The 18,663-nt window shown below is 47.6% G+C and overlaps 1 protein-coding gene across 1 annotated transcript in view; it reads left to right on the top strand.

Annotated features, from left to right (window-relative positions):
• The first annotated feature begins 9,339 nt into the window (after positions 1-9,339).
• Tmc7 (transmembrane channel like 7) overlaps positions 9,340-18,663 on the top strand; it is a 30,560-nt gene continuing 21,236 nt past the window's right edge. Inside the window, exons 1-4 of the mRNA XM_038346075.1 lie at positions 9,340-9,438; positions 11,358-11,506; positions 15,781-15,948; positions 17,728-17,810. Coding sequence (XP_038202003.1) covers positions 11,377-11,506; positions 15,781-15,948; positions 17,728-17,810 — 381 coding nt within the window. The 5' untranslated portion in view covers positions 9,340-9,438; positions 11,358-11,376. The remainder of the gene's footprint in view (positions 9,439-11,357; positions 11,507-15,780; positions 15,949-17,727; positions 17,811-18,663) is intronic.

Below are 18,663 nucleotides of genomic sequence, written 5' to 3'. Positions count from 1 at the left end.
AGTCTCTAACCTCAAGTAGGGTTTCTCAGGTGCTTAGGTGCAGCTTTTTTTTTTTTTTTTTTTTTTTTTTTTTCACACAGGGTCTCTCACTGGCCTGGAACTCACCAAGTACAAAGCAAGCAGGCTAGGCTGGCTTCAGGGCTCCACTTGCCTCTGCCTTCCCAGTGCTAGGATTAGACACATGCCACTATGCTGTTTTTTTTTCATGTGGGTCCTGGGATTGAACTCAGTTCCCTATGCTTGCAAGCAAGCACTTTACCAACAGAGCCATCTCCCCAACCCCATTTGTTTCTATTTATTTCGAGAAAGGACCTCGCCCAAACTGACTTCAGATTCTCAATCCTCCTGCCTCAGCCTCTTTGTTTTTGAAGCAGTCTTGGTAGAGAGAAGACACCTCCCATGCATATCAGAACCATCTCACATGCTAAACTTTATCAATGAAGAGTGAGTCTCGGCTTCCACGTGTGTCTCACCGCGTCAGCTGCCACCTGGTTTTGTGAATGAGCTTTTGTTAGAACACAGCTGTGGCTGTCACTTGGGGATCTCTTCTGCTACGTGGGCAGCAGATACTACGGGCACGTGGTGTTTGTCTGGCTCTTGTCTAAACACTTCACACATGAGAGCCGACCGAGGAGGCACAGGATAGTCAAGACACAGGCTAGCCTACAACAAGGGGGAGGAGGAGCTGGGGTGCAGCACCAGGCAGGTGGCCAGGGAGGCGGGGCTCCGTCCTACAGACCTTTCCAAATCATCAGGCACACTGACTCACACACAGGAACTGGCCGGTTCTCTATGATCTCTAAGCACACCTGACTTTCATCTGGCTCAATACCTAGATGATCCAGACACTTCACCCAGTAGTAGCTCTGATTAGCAAGTTAGTCACATGCTCCTGAGGGCTGTTTGCTCACCTGGTTGTAAAATGTGGGGTCCAGTCCAGCCAGACCCCTGACCCATATGACCAGCTGATGTGACTGAGGCTGTTTCTCCTAGCCCACTGCCCGGGTGTCTGGTGGGCAGACGACACTTTTCCCTTTTTCCCTAGGCTCTGCGCCCCAGGGAACCAGACTCTTCCACAATATCCCCTACAGCCCCGGCCACAGGTAGCTTTGGACATGTGACCAGATGAAAGCTTCTTTTCCTCCATCACACCTTAGTGGCCAGAGAGACCTCTTCCTTCTGTCTTAGGTTTCCTTTGCTGAGGACCGGGAACAGAAGCAGCTTGGGGAGGAAAGGGTTTACTTCAGCTTACACTTCCATCACTGAGGAAAGCCAAGACAGGAACCTCGAGGCAGCTGAGGGCATGGAGGAATACTGCTTACTGGCTTGCTCTTGTGATGTGCTTTCTTATACACCCCAGGACCGGGATCACTTGCCCAGGGGTGGCCCCACCCACAATGAGCTGGGCCCTCCTACCTCATTAATCAAGAATGTGTCCCACAGACTTGCCTACAGGCTAATCTGGTGGAGGCATCTTCTCAACTCGATCTCTGAGGGTGTCAGGCATCCACATGGTGTAGACACATGCAAACCAAACACTCATACACATAAATAAATCTCAAAAGTAAAAACGAATCCCTCTTCTCATATATGTTGAGGTTTATGACAAGTTGGCAGAAAAGCGACCAGTACATAGGCCTTCCTTGTGTGCCCAGCTTGGACCACAGCCATGCTACTATGGAGAGACAGTGATAGCCACAGTGATCTCTATTAAATTCTAGTCAGAGCAGCATTGCTCTGCCACAAATCCCTCATGGTTCCCACTTTACCAAACAAAAGCAAATGTCTTCCATGAGTCTCAAGGCCCCATGTGACTTGGCTTGTCCCCCACCCCCACGACCTGCTGTCCTCCCTGGTGACTCTCTCACCATACTGTTTCTCAAGTCAGCTGAGTTCCAGCTGCCTCATGCCTTTGCACTTGCTGTTTTCTTCTTTGATAGCCTTTCCCATGATGGTTGCATAGCTGTTTCTCCCTGTTTTCCCAGCCTTCTGCAAATGCCAGCTTCTTGGGGTACTGTCCTTGACGGCTCTGTTTAAAATTATACTCCATCCTCGAAGATCTGCCCACCTCCCACCCCAACTTATTTTTCTCCATGTAATCACCACCTGATATATGTTATTACTCATTTAATGTTTGTCCTTTCAAAATAGAATGTAAGTTTCAAAAAGGCGTCAGGAGTATGGCGTGTAGTATTCAGGGGTGTATCTCAGTCTGAACTGTTTGACCTGTGGTAGTTTCTCATCAAATGTGCTCAAGTGGCTGAGTAGATGAGGGAGTGAATGGAGCACGGGTGGGAGGACTGGTGATCTTTGGGGGAGCAGCAGGTCTTAGGAAGTTCTTGAGTTTTTGTGTGTGGTGGGAGGTGCCCATGTGTCGTGGAATATGTGTGGAAGTCAGAGGACAATCTACAGCATTTGCCTCTCTTCTTCTACCAAGTAGGTCCTCAGGATGAACTGAGGTCATCAGGCCCGGTGACAGGTGCCATACCTGCAGAACCATCTCAATGGTGTGTGTGTGTGTGTGTGTGTGTGTGTGTGTGTGTAAAATTTATATATAAAATATATAAAATTTGATATATATAAAATTTGATGGGTATCTTGTGGCAGCTTTTTAAGTCTCTGAATTCTAGAAACTTATAGGTAAAAGCCTTTGGAATCTGTAAGTACAAGTTTTTTTTTTTCAGGCTTCCTACCTCCAGTTCGCTTCCAGAATAACAGTGATATCAAGTTACAGGGAAGGGACAAGCTTTCAGGAATCAGTGTACCCAGACTCTGTAATCAGTATCTCCTTGATTGTGTTAATCACAGATCATTTAGTAACAATGAATTGTGATTCTAACAGACCAAAGTGCATTTCCATAAACAAGACTATGGAAAGAACCCGAAACAAGGAGAGTCATCAAGGAGAGTCAGTGTCTCCTGCCAGGTTTTTTTCCCCCTTTAAGAGGTTTCAGTGTAGAGCTGGTGGAAATGGTAGCTCACACCTGTAATCTGAGGCCTAGACAGGCCGAGGCTAAATGATCTTAAATTTGAAACCAACCTGGGCTACAGAGTGAGTTTCAGGTTAGCCTGGGATACACGGAGACACACTCTGAAAAACAACAACAAATTTTATTTTCTTCTCTCTCTTTTCTTTTCTTTTTCATTTTCTTTTCTTTTTTTTTTTTTTTTTTTTGTTTTTCGAGACAGGGTTTCTCTACAAATCTCTGGCTGTCCTAGAACTCACTCTGTACACCTGGCCTGTCTCTGCCTCCCTGAACCCTGGGATTAAAGGCGTGTACCATCACTACCTGGCTTCAAATTTTATTTTCAATTGTAAAAATTTATTGTCCATATAGAAAAGAATAATAAAGAAAATGCTTCATTTTTCCCCCCTTGACTTTTATAGCCTGCTTTCTGGGGTACTAACCATGTACTTTGATCAAAAGCTTGGTAATTGAACACTACGCCCTCAGCAGCCGATTCATCCATTCCCAATTCATTCATTCATTCATTCATTCATTCATTCATTCATTCATCAGGTATCTGTCAGACACTCAAGTGCTAAGCCCTGCACAGACCCTGATGATTCAAATGTGGTCCCTGAGAGAGAACAAGAGACAGCACACATTAAATGGCATAGATTTAGGATGGGGAGGACCGTTGTAGAGTGGGCACTTAGGAGATGTGGAGGCTGAAGAAGTGGGAGAAATCTCATCACATAAAAAGCAAACCTTCATTCTCTCCAGAATCCTAACCTAGCTTATGGCCAACAGAATGGGAGTTGCCCTCCAACCCCATTATCTGAGGTTTTGCTGTCTGTGGCTTTAGAAACCTGTGGTCAAGTATGGTCTAAAATATTAACAATTCCTGAAATACCTTATAGATTTCAAGTAAAGTGATGAAATCACATAGTTTTTGCTTTATCTGATACAGAATGCCACAGTGCATCCATGCTGTATACAACAGCCACCCATATCTTTGTGGGAGTGTCTGCATATAAGTCCCTGCTGCCTCACACACAAGCGATGTATGGCAAAGAGAAGCTGAAGCGCTTCCTGAGTTAAAGAAGTCCAAGTCTCACTTACTAAGAAAAAGAAGACAAGAACACTGTATGCTGAGCCTGCTATGATGACAGAACGTGTTCCCTTCCAGGGAATCCATGATGGCTTTGCTGTCACACCTCAAAGCTGCAAAGGCAGGTCTGGGGCAATGGCTCAGTGGTTAAGCACAGTATGGCTTTTGCAGAGGCTTGGAGTTTAGCTTCCAGCACCCACATCAGGGCTGCTCGCAACTGCTCGTAGTTCCAGCCCCAGGGGATCTGATGCCCTCTTCTGGCCTCCTCAGGCACCTGCATGCACATACATGACCCGCTTCCCCCCTAATATTTAAAAGTAAAAGCAACTGTAAAACTAAGGTCACAGTGTACGTAAGTGCTTAGTTTTGATGGAAAAGACAGAGCTGGCATTGTAACTCAGTGATAGAGGACTTGCCTCATACGCCCAAGGCCGTTCATCCCCAGCAACATAAACATACTTGAATGGGAGGGTGTGCATGTATGTGTGTGTGTGCGTGCATGTGGGTGTGCGTGCGTGCGTGCGTGTGTGTGTGTGTGTGTGTGTGTGTGTTACAGAGAGAATGCCATGATATTCTTTGTTTCAGGCATCCCTTGGCATCTTGGACCATATTCCATGTGGGAGAAGAGGACACTAAATGTAATTCCCACAGTAACTGGCAGATTCTCCATGACCCACGAGGTCCCTTCTTCCCCGGAGTTCCACAAACCTGCAATTAGGAAGGAAAGCCCTCAGGGAGCACAGCACCATATTAGGCTGAAGCCGCTCTTAGCAGGCACGCTGTGGGATCTCAGGGCCCTTGGTGCCTTTCGGAGCATGCTTGGCCAGTCTCCTGGGAGAGTTCATGGTTTTAACTAAGGTTGGGTAGACTGTAGAAATAGTTGCCATGACCCAAGGATGCCCTCACGTGTCCTTGCTTCCGTCCTGTCATCTGTTTGTCCATCCATCCTTCCAATGGAAGGTTGTCTAGGGGCAAGACACTGCTCTAGACTCCAAGGCTCAACTTTGAACTGAGCCTGGGGGTGCAGGCCTGTCAACCCAGCTGCTGAGGAGCCCAAAGCAGGATGATTTTGAGTTCGAGGCTACTCTGGAGAACTTAGTGAGAATGTCAACAGTACAAAGAAAGTTTAAGATGTGGCTGACATTAGAGCATTTGACTGACGTTTGTGAGGTCCTGGGATCAGTCCAAATTCTGAAAAAGAGAAAAGGTAGCTCCGTGCTTTGACTGGTACCACCTGTGGTCACCTCATCCTCCGGCCTTGGTAACGGCCTAACTGCTGCCGGCTGATCCCAGCGGCCAAGAAACTCCTGGTATTTCTAGACGGTCACCCCGATGTTGGAAATATGCCCATGGTGACTAAACAGCCCCCACACTGACCACTGACCTAAGTGGCCATGCTGATGGCAAGACCCAAGTCAGAGGAACACGTGACAATCATACTCCCCAAGGATGAGCTGCCCCAGGCTCAGAGAGGTGCAGTGAGTGACCTTTGTAAGATGCCAGAGCTGAGGCTGTCTTGACCTCGAGCCCTGGGCAAGTCATCGTCTTTCTGAGCCTCAGTTTCCCTTTTAAAATGCCAGAGCACTGAAGCCTTCTCTGTCTACCTGTGGGGGGTCCGTCGGAGCTTTGAAGCCCACAGTCCTGTATGAAAGCTCAGAGAGGACATGGAAATGAGGACATTCCTGGATGTGTTTTATTCAAAGATGGGAAATTTCCCTGGAGTGGCTGAGGAGAGAAGCGTGTATATACCATAACATTCAGCCGTTACTACTTTATCTGCGTGTCATTTTAGAGTTTACAAGGCCGTTTCAAATCCACAGCCCATTTCATGGGGAGGATGGGACTTGAGGGAGCTAATAGTATGTTAGTTCCCCAGTCCAAGGGCTTAATAGTAAGTGGGCACGCTCCTTCCTCTCCCTGTGGAAGGGAATCCTTTTTTTTTTTTTTTTTTTTCCACAGCACATGTGGAGGTCAGAGAAAATCCTTCAGGAGTTGATCACTCCTACTGTGATTTCTGCTGAGTTAACTCAAATCCCGGGGCTGTCCTGCAAGCTCTTTTATCTGCTGAGCCTGCCCCATGATGGTGAATTTCCATCCTCAACTTGACTGTCTACTCTTTGATTCTAAATCCAGTCAAGTTGAGTCAGGGTCATGTTGTGTAACCCAGTCTGGCCCTCACACTTACAGCAATCCTCCTGCCTCAGCTTCCTGACTGCTGGCCTTACATGTATACACCGCTAGGCCTAGCTTCTGGTACTTCTCACAGCCACGCCCCAAGTGAGTGCTCACTGTGGCTCACAGTGTGACAGGTGTCTGTGACTTGTGCGTTAGATGCCCTGTTCCTGAGACCGTAGAACTGATATCTTCCTGGGATGGCCTGGCAGTGGGGAACAGTGCAGCAGCTGAAGCCAGGCCAGGCTGCAGCCCCCATCCTGCGCTGGTCCCTGACCTCACAGCTGAATATTCAACAGACTCCATATTCAAAGACCTTTGTTCTTGGTTAATAACAGTTCTTTGTTGCTGCCCGGAGGGAGGAGTGACCCCCAAGGCAGCACCCATGCCCTATTGCCTTCTATGCCAAAACTCCTAATGGCTGGAGGCAGCCCTGTCTGATAGAGTGGCTCACATCCTCAGGGTGTGTCAGGGTGAATGTGGCATGGCTTGCTCATGAGGTTGGCAGAGCCCAGGCGCGTGTCTCTGTGTCATCCGCAGTAAGATACTGCCGTGGCGTGTCTGGCCATGCCTGTTGGGAGGGCAGAGGGTAGGGAATCTGTACATTCCAGAGAGACCCAGAGTGCTGGTCCCTTGTCCTGCCCCAGCCCTCTCACACTTCCGGGTGCATTCAGTGTGTGTGTGTGGGGGGTACACTGTGTGTCTGCCACCTCCTTGCAGCCTTGTGAGCACCTGTGATGCTCTGGCCGTAGCTACTGTACCCAGGCTTGTCCTTAGGGTGTCACTGTGTAGCCCTGGGTGGTTTCAAATTCAGGATTCTCTATCTTGGTCTCCTGAGACTCAGGATCACAGTCTGGGTTCCAGCAGCCTACTGGAGCCATCTGTTAAAATCAGAACAATCAGCTCTGGTCTGGTCCAGTGTCGTCAATGACTCCTCTCTCTCTTGGTGACATCTGCAGCTCATATCAACCTGTAAGATCTCACTGGGTATAGCCCAGCCACGCAGGCCTCTTAACTTTTTTCCACACCCCCATATGATGCCCACATGGATGTTCTCTGTGGCTGGGGACAAAGACAAGGGCCTTGGTTCTTGCCAATGGGTTCTACTGCCTGGATCTCTTTTAAATTGCATTTATTTGTTTATGTGGTGCATGAGGGTGTGTGCATGCATGAGGGTGTGTGCATGCATGCTGTGGTGCATGGTAGCAGTCAGAGGACAGCTTGCAGGAGTTGATTCTTCCCTTCCATCACGTGGGTTCCAGAAATTGAACTCAGATCCTCAGCATCCATGGCATGTGCCTTTACCCTCAGAGCCATCTTGCTGGCCCTGTCTGGTTTCCAGCACCCAAATGCCCAGAAGTGTGCTCTTTTATGACTTACGACTGGTAGAATAGTTGTTTTTGCGTGTGTGTCCTTTGGTTAGAACAAGTTACCGCTTGGGCTTCGGGGAAGGGGACATAGGAGACCTAGGATGACTCCACCATCCGCCAACCAGATGGACTTCTGGGCTCCTTTCTGTCCATCCTTCTGCAGTCAGGAGTTTGCACGCCTTTCTACATGTCATATGCACTGCTGCCTGCAGCTCTCTGTACTTCCTGGATCTGCCCTTGCCTATGTAGCCTCAAGTCTGTGCCTTTCCCTGAGCTTCAGCTAAAGGAAAGAACTGACCAAAACAGAAGGAACCAAACCAGCGCCCCCATCCCTCCCAGTATCCCCTCTGTCCTTTACCCTTCAGCATCCCCCACTGTGCCTTTGTGCTTTGTTTTTATTTTGTACTTAGTACTTCTTGTCATCTGTTTATCACCAGCTTATTGACTGGTCTTCCTCTCCCCCACCTCAGAACATAAGCTGCACCAGAGTAGGCTATCTTCCTTGGTTACCATAGTATCCTTGGCTTCAGAAAGGACACATCGTAGGCCTTTTTGTTGAACGACTATTTTGGATGAGGACACTGAAGCTCTGAGAAGTTCACTCCCCCCAAACACACAGCAATAAAGGGACCAGGTCAGAATTCTAGCTTAGGTCATCTAGCGCCCAACAGGAAGGACAGATGTTAGTGTGTCCATAGAGGCAATTGCTTAGGCAATCATGACTCTTACACATTATCATCTCCCCCACTTACTGGGGATAGAGCACACATTGCTAGCTTCATTCAGCAAATGGACCATGCATTTAGCTAATGGCTACAAGTAGCTTACAACCTAAGTTTCATGCAGACTCATCTATAGAAAGTGAAGATGATTTTACTGTCCGTGCATCATCCTGGACGACTAAGGGCGGCCAGGACTGGGGAGATGACTTAGTGGTCATCTCCTTGACCCCTAAATGTGAGGACCAGAGTTTGGATGCCCAGATCCCATGTAAATGCTGGTGGACAGCGTAGTAGTAACTCCAGTGCTTAAAAGGCAGAGATACCCCATCTCTTGGAGCAAGCTGGCCAGCTAGACTATCTGGATGGGTGAGCTCTGGATTCAAGTGAGAGAGCCTGCTTTCATGTATAAGGTAGGGAGTGATGGAGGGGGACGCCCAGCATTGTCCTTACTGACACATGCATACATGTGCACCTCTACACACACACATGCACCCCCACACAGGAGAGCACCCACACCCAAGCAAACAATGCAAAACGGAATGATGCAGATTTGTAACTTGTATTGACACAGGTTTTTTATTCCCACTACACAGGAGACCAAGGCAGGAGGATTCTAAACTCAAGCTCAGCCCAGGAAACTTATCAAAACCTTTTCTAAATAAATAAAGGGCTGACTAGGTAGTGCAGAGGTGGAGTACTTGCCTAGCATGTGTGAGGTCCTGGGTTGAATTCCCAACACATTAAAAGAGAAAAGAAAGTCCATCTGATACTGTCACTGGCTGGGTGAGTGGCTGTCCCCAAGGCTTGCTCATAGTCTCTGAGAATCAAAGTCTCCCAAGCCATCTGGAGTGAATTTTGCTTTTCTTCTCTCACCCAGAGAACATGTCTCTGGGTTCTAGCTGCTTCTCTCCATCTGTGAACTTCCTTCAAGAGCTGCCAAGCTATCGATCAGTGGCGCGCAGGAGGACAAACATTGTCTCCCGGGACAAGCAGAGCGGCACTCTGCTAAAGCCGACGGACTCCTACAGTTCCCAGCTGGATGGAGGAATCACAGAAAACCTTGACAGTCAATCCATCAGGAAGTACGCGCTGAACATCTCAGAGAAGCGGAGACTGAGGTTTGTTCAGGAGCTGCCTGGAAGTGGTCGTGCTGCAGGCTGGGCGAGGGCTGTATGTGGTGTGTCTGTCATGTGTGGAACCGAGAGCTCATTCTGGAGTGCACATCCCTAAGCTCTGGTGGCACGTGACCTTCAAGAAGTTGTTCACCTCCTATTTGAATAAACAGTCTGAGGTTTAGTTCAGTGGGGGATGTTGCAGCCAGACTCATGCTGATGTTCTCTTTCTCTCTCTCTCTCTCTCTCTCTCTCTCTGTGTGTGTGTGTGTGTGTGTGTGTGTGTGTGTGCCTGTGTGTGCATGCACTCATGTAGGGGCCAGAAGTTGACATGCAGTCATGCTCTGTAATTCCACCTTAATTTGGGGGTGGGGGAAGGGCAGACTCACTGAACCTGGAGTTCAGCCCTTGACTATTCTGGCTGGCCAGCAAGTCCCTAAGACCCACCTGTCTCATCACCCCCAGTTCTGGGGTTACAGGCAGGTCCTTGGGATCCTAATCAGGTCCTCAGGCTTATACATCATACACTTTACCCATAGCCATTACCCCAGGCCTCTTCCCTCCCTTTTTTATGTCAAGATCTCGCTGTATAACCTAGTTAATCTTGAGCTCATCAATCCCAGCCTCCCAAGTGTTAGGGTTACATGCGTGTGCATCATATCTGTCCATCCATCCCTCCACCCATCATCAATCTCTCCTCTATCCATTATCATCATCATCTGTTCATCCACTAATCTCTATCCTTCCCTCCATTTATCTATATCCATCCATCCATCCGTCCATCCATCCGTCCATTCATCCATCCATCCATCCATCCATCTATCATCTCTCCTTCTATATCTGTATTTGTCTACCTCCATCAACTTATCTGTATCTATAGCCATTTGTCTATCCTATCTATTCATCCATTTATCCATACCTGTATCTGTATCTCTCCATTTGTCTGTCTAAACATATTCTGTGCTATGGAAAAGCACTTCACCTTTCATGAATATGGCAGTACATATTACATGTACATATTTTTGTGAATCTTGTTTTTTGGTTAGTGGTGGGTATTTATTAAAAATGGATTAAACACCAGCTACTGTGCTTAAGACAGAGTGGAGAGCAAAGCAAACCCGGCCTGCCCAGGGCTGTCATGGAAACAATAGTCTGTGTTCCTGGGGCAGAGGACCACAGAGACAAATGTTCCACATTCTCAGCCTTTAAAGAGCCCATGGCATCAGGCTGGGCTTGGTGATGCACATCTTTAATCCCAGCACTTGGGAGGCAGAGGCAGGTGGATGAATCTCTGAGTTCAAGGCCAGCCTGGTCAACATAACAAGTTCCAGGCCAGTCAGAGCTATATCATGAGACCCTGTCTCAACAACAAACAAAACCACCGCCTGTAGCCTATTGGGAGAGATGGACATTAATTGGAGAATTGTGTCTTCTCCATTGGAGAAGGGGTATCCTGGAGGTGAACTAGGAGAATTCGATCAACTGGCAGGGTGGGGCAAGAGTCAGGAGTGGCACCGCCAGGCCATTGTACTGAGCACACAGTACCCATTGTGATTGACAGCTTATAATTCAGTGCTACTGAGCCTGTTGGCAATGTTGTGCGTCCATCACCACCAGCTACTTCCAAAAGTGCTTTATCTCTGCAGCTGGAAACTCTGTATGCATTACAAAAGCACTCCTTCCTCCCCTTTCAGCCCCGGCAGTCAGGCACCTGCTGTCTCTGGGTTTGTATGTGCATGGAATATGTTTTCCCCACTTTGTGTCATGCTTTCAAGGTTTATTCCCACTGGAGCATGTGTCAGCCCCTCACCCCTTGTTGTGGCTAATATTCCAAAGTTATGACCATGGGCTCCCATCCAGGGTGTCGTGGAAGCTTAGACTCGATGCTGCCTTGTTGCCGTGCTCATGGCCGTGTTTCGATGCAGGGACATTCAGGAAACCCAGATGAAGTATTTATCGGAGTGGGACCAGTGGAAACGGTACAGCAGCAAGTCCTGGAAGAGGTTCCTAGAGAAAGCCCATGAGATGACCACCCACCTGGAGCTGTGGCGGAAGGATATCCGCAGCATTGAAGGTAGAGCCCGTTGCTGCCCGCTCCTCAGCAGGCCAAGCAGCTGGCAGGGATGGGGTTCCCTGCAGCTGAGGTTGGAAGCGAGCGGGGAGATTTTGCATAGCTACTTTGGCCTTCCCTGGAAGCAGCTTGGGTTTGCACCGAGCTGAAGCGATGTGGAGCATTTCCTCCCAGGATGAATGTTGTGTTGGCGACTGTACTCCTTGCTAACTAAGGAAGCAAGGGCTTGTTCTGGGTCATAGTTTCAGAAGAGTCTGCCGTGGCAGGGCAAGGCATGCTGTCAGGAGCGTGAGGAGGCTGGTCATGTGGCATTTGTAGTCAGGACACAGACACCGTGGATGTTGGTACCTGACTCTCTTTCTCCTCCTTATTCAGTCCAGCCCCTGGGCTGGCACTGCCCACATTCAAGTTGGGACTTCCCCCCTCAGTCGTACCTCTCTAGTCCCTGACAGATGTGCCCAGAGGCGCCTCCTTAGTGAGTCTAGATCCAGGCAAGCTGACAGTCAAGACTGTCTGGAGTATGAACTTGACCCACATTTAGTCTTAATAGGGCCTGTGTCTTTGTCCTCTAGAAAGGTCACAGCAGAGCCTAGGACAGGTAGATGCTTCTTACCCGTCTGTATTTTCTATCATAAAACAAAACGATTTATAGTCAGTGTCTTACAGCTGCTAATATAGATGTTCTCAATACAGTCTGTAAAGTACGTGGCAGGATGTTTGGGAGACATGATCGTCTTCCTTATTGCCTACCCTAAAAGTTTAGTGCCAGGCGTGGTGGCCATGATCTTAATCCAGCGAGGATCAGGTGTATCTCTGTTTCAGGCCAGCCAGGGTTACACTTGAAACCCTGTCCCCAAACAAACAGATAGTGGGGTGTCCTCTGGTCTTCTGGAACACCGCTCAGTAGGTAAGAGTGGAAACTGCTTTTGCAAAGGTCCCAGTTCTGTTTCTAGCACCCACACTGGGCAGCTCACAACAGACTGTAACTCCGGCTCCAGGGAATCCAGAATCCTCTTCTGGCCTCCACGGGCATCTTCATGTCCCCCCACCCTTAAGCATACACATAATTAAAAAAAAAAATCTTTAAATATTCCATTGATAATTTCCTCTTCTTTGTAAGTTGCTGTTTTATGTGGAGAATGTAAGCATATTTCTAAGTTGTCCTCTAGGCTCATCTGGAACTTTGCCACACGCACTCTTTCTCCTGAATGGAAGGAAGCGTAGAGTGGTCTTGAGCAGAATTACAAGCAAATCTTTACTGAACATTGGCAATGAACCGAGTGTTTGTTGCTTTTGACATCTCTCTCTTTTTACCTCTGTCCTCACAAGACTCTTCGCTCCTTTGTTTTTCTCTCTGTAGACTAGGCTGGCCTTGAACTCTGCCGGTTTGTGCCTCCTAGTGCCGGTATTAAAGGTGTGTACCACCATGCCCAGCCTCACAAAACCCTCTCATGTGGCTACTTCTCCATTTTCCTGCCACAACAAAGTAAAGCCCAAGTGCACTCAGCTGTGACAAGGCTCACAGGCTGTGAGGCTTTACAGGTCAAGTGTGTTCTGAGTGTGCAATGTCTCCCATGGATGCCTGTGTTTGAACACTTGGTCTCCAGCTGTGGGCTACCACTCAGAGTGGGACCTACCTGAAGGTTATGAATCACTTGGGTGGGCATATCTGAGTCCCATTTCCTGTCTCTCTTCTGTTTCTGACTATGGACACAAGGTGACCACCTCAACACTCCTACTACCATGCCTTCTGTGATAAACTGTGTCCCCTCAAAGTGTGACCCCCCCCCCCCCCCTAATACCTTCCTCTTTGAGATGTCAGGTACCAGACCACAGTACCAAGACCAGTAGTCAGGACTGGGCCCAGCCTCTCTGGTTTGGTGGAATATTCCTGGAGACTTCTGTCTGACTGGTGAGACTTTTTCTCCCTGGGGAAATAGATCTCTGCTTTGTTTTCATTTATTCTATTGGGATTTCTTGGGTGACCGGATGTCCCTGTGGCAGAAGGAGGTATGCAAATCAAAGCCATATAACTCTGGTGACATCGCTGAGTGTAAGAACATGGCGTGGGTGTCTTCGATGATTAGGGCCAGCCCTGTGTTCTTGACTCCCAGGGAACAACAAGCACCTCGCTCTGCAGGCCATGGGCAGGGATCCAGGTCTTCTCTGCTAGGAGGCTGCTCTTCGGTTTGTTTCCCTCCCTAAGTCCACTGCATGAACGAGGACGCTACGATTATTCTGAGAGGTGCAGAGAAGACACCGTTAGCCCTAGTCCTCAATCTGAGCAAGTGTGAGCTAGAGTTTTTGCCTGCTAAAATCTGTGGAAAACGTACAAGTATCCCATTGATGGCATGTTGGAAGCCTGAGGTAGAGGATGAGAAAATGTGTCAGTTATCACAGTCTCTTCAACGTTACCCTGGAAGTCACTCCAGGGATGAGGCAGAAAGGGGAAAGAAACAGAAAATGAAGAAATAAAATATCATTTGTCCAGATAATATATGCATAGAAAATAAAAAAAATACCAGCCTTTAGAATCAATATGTGAATTTAACAAGGTTGGTTGTTGATTTGAAAAAGTCTGTATAAAATTGAGAGTATTCCCCCATCTTTAGGGAGCTGCTGGAGGAACCCAGGGCTTTGCACATGCTAGGAAAATATTCTACAACACCAGCCCTAAGTGCATTTCTTCATACTAGCAACATTTAGAAAAGTAAGTTTTTTGAAAAAAAAAAAAAGATTTAGACATTTTAATTATATGTGTGTACCTCTGTACGGGGTATGTGCATGTAGGTGCAGGTGCAGGAGGAAGTTGGATACCCTGGAGTCAGAGTGACAGGTGGTTATAAACTACTTAACGTGGGTGCTGAGAACCAAACTCAAGCTCTCTGCAGAGCAGTGCACCTTCCTAGCTGCTGGGTCACTTCCCCAGCTTCATAAAATGAATGAGTTTTTGTATGATTTATAATCACATTTCAAAAGTTAAATACCTAGAAGTTTGTATAAGAATAAATGAACAATGCTCAAGCGTAGGAAACTATAAGAATTTTTATGGACCACATGTAATGGCATAGCCTATAATCCCTGAACTTGGGAGCGGGAGGCAGGAAGATCATGAGTTCCAGAATAGTCAGATATACCTGGTAAGTTCAAAGCCAGTCTAAATTACATAGCAGGATTCTCCCCCCCAAAAACAAACAAACAAACAAAAAGGCCAGGTGTGGTAGTTCACACCTTTAAATCCCAGCATGCAGGAGGCAGAGGCAAGTGGATCTCTAAGTTCCAGGGCAGCTTTGTCTATGAAAGTTCGGGGCCAGAGTTCAGGGCTACATAATGAGACCCTGTCTCAAAAAAGAAAGAAAGGAAAGAAGAAAGAAGAAAGAAGGAGGAGGAGGGGAGAGAGAGAGAGAGAGAGAGAGAGAGGAGAGAGAGAGAGAGAGAGAGAGAGAGAGAGGAAGACAAAGACAGGAAGAAAGAGGAGAATGGGAGAAAAGAAAAGCTGGGTATAAAAATCTTACTGAGAAATGCCAAAGAAGATCCAAGTATATCATGTTCAGGAGATTCAGTATTAAAAAGATGAGATGTCACTTCTCAAATTCACCAATGTATTTCATGTAAATCAGTCGAGACTCATCCATGTGTGTCTGTGTGTGAAAATCGACACACTGATTCCAAGCACTGTATGTTAGAAACGCTAAGCGCGGGGGCACCTAGCTAGGATAAGCTCAGGGAAGAGCGAAGCTGAAAACAGGTAGCACCAGAGAGTATTCCTTTGCACACATCTGCAACAACTGAGTCTCACATTGATGTAAAGATAGATGCGTGGACCACAGGCAGGATAGGACTCAGAACATGTGTGCAGATAGGAACGATTGACATCCAAAGCAGTGCTAAGGCAGCTGGGTATTCATGTGACGAAAGCTAACCGTGAAGCCCTTCCTTTCCTTACACTGCTCTTGGAGGACACATTCAGAAGCAGCTGTGGAGCTACACATGAAAACTCCCTGGGAATCTGGGCTTCAAGTAAAGAATAGAGCATGAGATATTTGCTACAAATGAAGCCCGATGACCTGAGTGGATTCCTGGGATCCACGTGGTGAAAGGGAGGATGGACTCCTGAAAGTTGTCCTCTGACCTCATGCCGGTGCCCTCCCCACACACAAGTGATAAAAAAAATACATTGAAGGAATATGAGTCTCCCTCTCTTTCCCAGCCTTCTCCCGGTGATGGAGTCCCCAGCGTGCAGCTGGTCATCGGTACCCGTGTTGCTTCTTTTCCAGGGAAGTTCGGCACGGGGATCCAGTCCTACTTCTCTTTCCTACGGTTCCTGGTGGTCCTGAACCTGGTGATATTCCTGATCATCTTCATGTTGGTTTTGCTCCCCATCTTACTCACCAAGTACAAGATCACCAACAGCACCTTTGTGTTCGTGCCCTTCAAAGACATGGGTGAGTGGGCATCTTGATCCTGGGTCCTAGGCCACTGTGTCAGTCGGGATGGGCTAGGTTATGCTGCAGAAACGAACGAGCCCATTGTCCTTGGTGTCAGTAAACACGTACTTCTCTCTCACGGTCCACATCCATCATGGGCTGGGAATCGTCACTCCTGAGCCCAAACTGCCGGGGCAGCCATGATTGTCACTGTGCCCCAGGGGAAGAGAGCCATGGCAAATGTGTGCTGATTACTGACACTTCTGTTTGGAGATGACACACAAACACATTTCCTTCACATCTCACTGGCTCCTGAGTTCATGAGGGCACGTGGGAGGAGCAATGCAGGGTGGGTAAGGGGGAGATTTAGCAAACCTGAAAGAATCGACCCGATGACTTCATTTCAAGATTGCTATCTGCGATAAGAATGTGTTTGAAGCTTAATAACAGTTCCACAGTGATCTTGTGCCAGACACTGTGGTAAGCGCCAGGCTGGGCTTTTGTTTTCTCAACAAAACTCAGATCTTCTGGGGATCCTGTTAGCCCAGATGGGGAGGTTTTCTCTATTTCACAGATACTCACTGCAAACCTCTGATCCCAGGCTCAGTGGAGGAAACATCTTGGCTCCAGGTCTTCTGAAGGTCTTCCCAAACCCTCATGCCCACCTGTTACATAACTCCTGACCCAGAAGAACCCGGGAGCATCCCTTCAGAGGCCCTAGGCATTCTTCCTCCTCATCTTTGTTTCCATTTTAATTCACTTAAAATTCAAATAGCCTGGCACCTCAGACTTAGTGCGAGGGCTGCTTTCTGCCTCGTGTGTACCCCTACTTTCTCTGTATCCCTGTTTTAGAGGCTTATTTCCTGTGTTGTGTGAAAATCAACATTAGGTTTCCAGGCCAGCTCTGCTGCTCAGTTAACCTTCCTGAGCCTCAGTTTCTTTTTCTGTTGAGCCGGGGTGATCATTTAAATAGAGATGATTATTCTTCCCTTAAAACAACACTTTGTTATTGAATACTTAGATCGTGTAAAGAACAATAAATGTTGGGGAGGCAGAGATGGTGTCTTGGGCAGCTCATAACTGCCTGTAACTCCAGACGTAGGGGATATGATGCTCTGTTTTGTCTTCTGTGGGCACCTGCATACACATACTCTTCCAACACACATAAATATTAAACGCTAAGCGCACTGAGTGGTGCTCATCTTCTAATCTTATGGCTTGGGATGCTGAGGGGGAAAGATGCTGAGTTGGAATGGTCTAAACTATATGGTGAGACCTTGTCTCCAAAATGCGAAACAAGGGACTGGAGAGAAGAGTCAGCAGTTAAGAGCACCTACTGCTTTTGCAGAGGATCCATGTTCTGTTCATGGCACCCACATCAGCATAGCAGCTGTACCCACCTGGAACTTCTGTTCCATCAGATCCAATGCCCTCTCCTGTCCTCTGTGGGCATCTGCACGAACTAGTTGCACGTATGCACATGTATCAACAAACAAGCAAGCAAAATGAAGCAATTAACAAAACCCACTGAACAAACAAAAACAAAAATAGATATAGCCCCAAACTGTTTAGTAAATGAACAGTAAAAGAAACCCCAAAAACAGAAATGAAAGGAAAAGGCATCTATCAGACACGCTGGGACCTGAACGCAGAGCAACAGGGAATAACAGACACAGCATGGACGAACTCACAGGCGTATCTGAGCATGTATCCACAGCTTATATTCCCAGGCCGCAGTAGATGAGCTGGTGGCATAGCGAGACTCTCTGACACATGTCCTTGTGTTGTTTCCTGCAGATATTGAGTGCACAGTCTATCCAATAAGCAGCCCTGGGCTCATCTACTTTTACAGTTTCATCATCGACTTGCTCTCTGGCACGGTGAGTCTTTAACTCAGTCCTTTGTGGACCCTCCTTGCACTGACAGTCAAGTTGTGTAGACTCTGGTACCCTGAATCCGGGGCTCTGTGCTGTATGCCTGTGATCTTACAGGTAGAGGCAGGAGGATTGCCAGACCAGCCTAGGCTGTATAGTTAGACCTTGTCTCAAAATGACAACAAAATCCAAAACACAGTGTTCTTTGTTAAAGACCAGTGAGAGCCGAATGCCAGTGTTGGCAGTGAGCAGCAAAACAGGGTTTGCGGTGAGCTCGCCAGCAAGTCCTGTGCCCCTACTGACCTTCCGCTAGAGTATACCAGAAACACTCTGCTGATTCCAGGTGCTGGCCTTCTCCTCCTCTCTGCTACCTTTGCATTGGCCTGAATTATAACACTCTGCAGTTAGCATCTCTGATCTGAAAACTCAAAGCCAGATTGGGGACGTTTGGGATTGGCTGATGGACACCGAACTGGTGAAGTCTATGGGAATAGTTCAAATTCTGAAAAGCTCAGAAATGTCAGGCCCTTCTGGTTCCAAGCATTTCAGACAGAAGACACTTAGCCTACAGATGGTTTAATCTTTCTGGAAGTCGCTAGTATTAAAATGCCATGCCATTGCTTTTCTGAACAGTTAGATAAAAAGCCTGGGATTTGTCCATTGTATTTAATATGGCGGCACGGGGGGCGGGTGCTTTTACATCTCCAAAGTCATGTTTTCTACAAAACAACTCAGAGGTTGTTGGCGCACAGTCGAGTGCTGCATACATAAATGAGGAAATGGAAGCTGCACAAATGAGGACCACGCAGTATCTTTCCCTAAGTCATTGCTACGGAGAGCAAAACTTGACTTGTCATGG

The sequence above is a fragment of the Arvicola amphibius genome, chromosome 1 (genome assembly GCF_903992535.2).
Source record: "Arvicola amphibius chromosome 1, mArvAmp1.2, whole genome shotgun sequence".
NCBI classification, from domain to species: Eukaryota; Metazoa; Chordata; class Mammalia; order Rodentia; family Cricetidae; genus Arvicola; species Arvicola amphibius.
This window is presented reverse-complemented; position numbering and strand designations above follow the sequence as displayed.